The sequence below is a fragment of the Drosophila sulfurigaster genome, chromosome 3 (genome assembly GCF_023558435.1).
Source record: "Drosophila sulfurigaster albostrigata strain 15112-1811.04 chromosome 3, ASM2355843v2, whole genome shotgun sequence".
NCBI classification, from domain to species: domain Eukaryota; kingdom Metazoa; phylum Arthropoda; class Insecta; order Diptera; family Drosophilidae; genus Drosophila; species Drosophila sulfurigaster.
The window spans coordinates 24,035,540-24,039,450 of NC_084883.1; the positions used below are offsets into that span (position 1 = coordinate 24,035,540).

General features: G+C 40.1%; 1 protein-coding gene across 1 annotated transcript; it reads right to left on the reverse strand.

Annotated features, from left to right (window-relative positions):
• Positions 1-526: 526 nt before the first annotated feature.
• On the reverse strand, positions 527-2,073 carry LOC133842034 (gamma-butyrobetaine dioxygenase). The gene is made up of 2 exons (XM_062274930.1): positions 1,111-2,073; positions 527-1,043 (listed from the first exon to the last, which is right to left on the reverse strand). Exons 1-2 carry the CDS (start codon positions 1,956-1,958, stop codon positions 722-724), a joined length of 1,170 nt encoding a protein of 389 aa, XP_062130914.1. The 5' UTR covers positions 1,959-2,073; the 3' UTR covers positions 527-721.
• Positions 2,074-3,911: the final 1,838 nt, after the last annotated feature.

Genomic DNA, 3,911 nt, shown 5'->3' on the forward strand with positions numbered 1-3,911 from the left:
TTACTTGTGTTATTTTCTTTACACTTATAAACTACTAAAGTGTTCAATAAATTAATAAGTAAAGATAATAATTTGCTTAAGTTCTGCAATGAATAATTTGTTCTTTGCACTGGGTGAAACATTCAGATAACATAAACAGATGATTAACAAGGGATTAATATTAAAGAGTATTGATATATTTGAATATACTTGTATGATAAACGCTCTAAACGTAACAGTAAAATATGTAATGGTACTATATATTTCAAATGAAGTCCGTTTTAAAATGTGATTACTATAAATTAAATTTTTCAGTCAGCAGCTAGCAATTATTTATTAACGTCATTGACGATTTCATTAATTTGTCAGCGAACTAAACAGACTTAAATTTTCATTTGACTTTAATTTGTCAACCAACTAAAACTATTAAAATCACTGAATTGCCATAACTCAATTCAATCACTACAGAATAGACTATAAATAGTCTTTGTCATAACTAATTTAACAAGGTGTTATATAATTTGACATAAGTAAATGCATTTGAATGTATATTTCAAGTAAAATTATTATGGTAATTTATTAGAAATTATTGTACATGATTTGAAGCTGATGTTATTGCTGAAAACGTGCCGCATGTTGACCTCGTAGTGAGTATTTTGTTATTCACGTGTTTTGCTCACTGATAAGCCGATAGCTGAGCAAGAGCGAGCATTCTATAGATAGTTGAGATTGAGTGGCGCAACTACTTGCAATAGCCTTGGGCATGCCGCAGCACACGCCACCGAGAGAAAGCAATGTCCCAATCGACGAAGGCGCCAACAATGTGTCGAACATTGCGATCCGTGTCATCGTAGCCCGTGCGTCCATGGACCATGCGCAGGTTGTCGAACGTAAGCACATCTCCGGGTGTGGTCTTGAAGGTGCATGCCTCTGCGTTGGCCAGCTGGATAAACAATGCCATCGCCTCGTACCAAGGACGTACTTGCCCCGCTGCCACACTAAAGTGACTGTCACGCTGTGGAATGCTATGGTTGATGCGCTTATACCGGCCATTCGCATCGAGGCTGCCAAACAGTGGAGATAGTTGAGCAACTAGCGAATAGCTTGAATACAAAAAAACACCAAACTTACTTGATAACAGGCTCACGCCAAATGTTATGGAAGCTCAACTCCTTGTCGCTGCCAATGTCCGCCCAATCCACAGGCGTTTCACAGAGCACCTGAAAGGCTCTGGGATGTCGTTGGCGCAGCAAGTCAGCCACATGGAAGGCATCGCTCAGCAGATTCCAACCACCAGGCGAATCCGATTGCTCCAACGTGTGCAGCAGCGTCACACCCGGCTTGTACTCAAAATAGGGCATATCTGTGTGCAGTGGCAACGGAGCTGCCAAGTAGGCATAGTTGCTGGCTCCAGGCTGAGCTCGAACGCTCCACTCATCGCCATACGTGGTGCGTCGCATGAACCCGACGCGGTTGCATAGCTTTCGAAGCACATCTGCCTCCAGTGGCGCCTGCTTGATCAGCGCCACGCCATAGACAGCCAAATGATGCAGCCACTCCAGCAGTACTTTATCTGAACTGAGCAAGTCTTGATACTGAAACTCACGTTGAATTAGAGCGAATTGTTTCCCCGACCAGTGGCGCGGCTCGGGGCGATAAAAATCGCGCAGATATCGCGCGCGATTCGCTGGCGAGAAGTCGCGTTCTTTGAGCCAACTGTACGTGTAGCTGGACTGATGTCCATCGTTCCACTCGATGTTCAGTGTTTGCTGTGCCACACACCAACTAAGCTGCTGCACATGCACCGCAGTGTCTAGGCAATTCCAGCCATGTGGCAAGCGACTGCGTGTCTGTTGCATGTAGCACTTGGGACATTGGCAATTGTCGCGCAGCCAAATCTCGGGGAATTGCATCGCTGGCTGCTCAAAGGATGCGCGCAACAACACCAGCTCCTGCTGCAGATCTCTGCTCACCTGCATCTTTAAGCTGTCTATTTCGACACAACCTCAGCTGGAGACGAACGAGCTGAGATTGAATTGAGACAACAGTTCATCAAGCAGCTGAAGTGACAGCTACAGCAGCAGTTGAAGCAGCAGCAGCTAAAGCATCAGCAACACCAACCGAAGCAACAGTAGCTGAGCAGCAGCCCATGGTCAGTTTGTTAAAGACACGTGGCCCAAACAGCACCAAGCGACGACGCCTAGAATCAAGCTTGTTCTCATCTATATAGGAGATCACTGTACACTGAAAAAAAGACATAAAATAAAGATTGTGATCTTAGTACTAAACATAAAAATCTTAATGTCAGAAACAGAATTTAGTTCGAAGATCTTTTAATATAAGGCTCAAGTTTATATTAATAAGAAGTACAAAATTAGTTCATTTTAAGACCAGAAATCTTACTGAAAGATCAAATATATTTTACATTATGTTTAATTGTTATTTTTTCTCTTTATTTATTATTTTACTATTTTATTCAGTTGTATGTTGTTAACCACTCTACTTACAAAACACTTATGTGATCAATTTGCGAACAGTATTTGAAGAGAACTTATGGTTTCTTTAACAGAGCTATTAACGAAAACCACGTAAGCTGGATAAAAATTTTATAAGAATTCCGATGGATTACCGAATTTAGTAAACTAAATCTAGTATTTTTGTTATTATTTGGAGACTAATGTTCTTAGTTTTAAGAATTCGTTCTTAGTTTTAAGAATTCGTTCTTAGTTTTAAGAATGTGTTCTTAGTTTTAAGAATTCGTTCTTAAAGTGGTCTTTAAGACAACAATTTGTAAGATGAATGTTCTTGATTTTAGAAACTGATCTTTGTTTTCAGTGTAGCTCTCGCCTGATGCCAGTCGAAGTCGAGCACTTATCAATCCTTTGCGATAGCTTGTTGTCGCTGTTTTGTGTTTTCGATTGTTGCTGCTGCTGGCTCAGCATTAATCTCTTTGCTTTTATTTAAAGACCACAAGCTACTCTTAAAGCCACGACACACACACACATATAAATAGACTTACACACACACACGTTTACACTCACATACATTGACAACCCTCATGCGAAATTAAAAATGCAAAATTAATTTTGCACAAAATTGCAAACGTTTGCAATTCTGCATAATTGTTTGTCATCAACATGACTTGCCTTCCCCTCTTCCCTGCAGTCTTTCCTCTTCAATCTTTGCTCATTCAACTGCCTTTTCATGGCAGCTCTGTCTGGCCCAAAGCCCCCGCACTCTCCTCCGCATTGAATCGCTGTCAATCATTGTTAGGCGCATTGATCACTTCATGCGCCATGTTGCACATTCGTAACGTATCATCGCATCGCATCGCATCGCATATCGACATGCACCTTCCCCTGCTGATTGCAATATATTCAACTTCTGACAAGAAAATGCAGGCAACACAATAACCATTTTCCCAAGCAGCAGCAGCAACAACAACAATCGAAATGAAGAACAATATATGGCGCGATTTTTAATTATCACTTTCGCATTTTACTTTCTGTTCATTGTTGCTGCACACACACACACATACACAAGCATATCTATCATTCACATTGCCTAGGCAAAGCTGCATTTTCCATTTTCATTCAGCTACGTTTTTCACGCCTCAGACAAAGAAAACACAATCTGTGAATGCTCAGCTTTTAGCTACGGAGTTGTATTACACTCGCTTACAAATTTTGGGTATTTAAAATGGTTTGAAAATTGGTGTGTCAAATTGTATACAAACTTGTAAATTTTATTTTTAACATTTTTGTTATATTTATTTATTTAAAATATTTGACGAATTTCTTGTAGTAAACATTTTTATTCGCTTGCTGCAGTTAGAGCATTTGAATTTCGTTTTATTTGGCATTTTCATATTTCTATGGAATGTTTTATGCTTTGCAGTGAAGGAAAGTGGAAAGGGGAGGAAACTGTGAAAA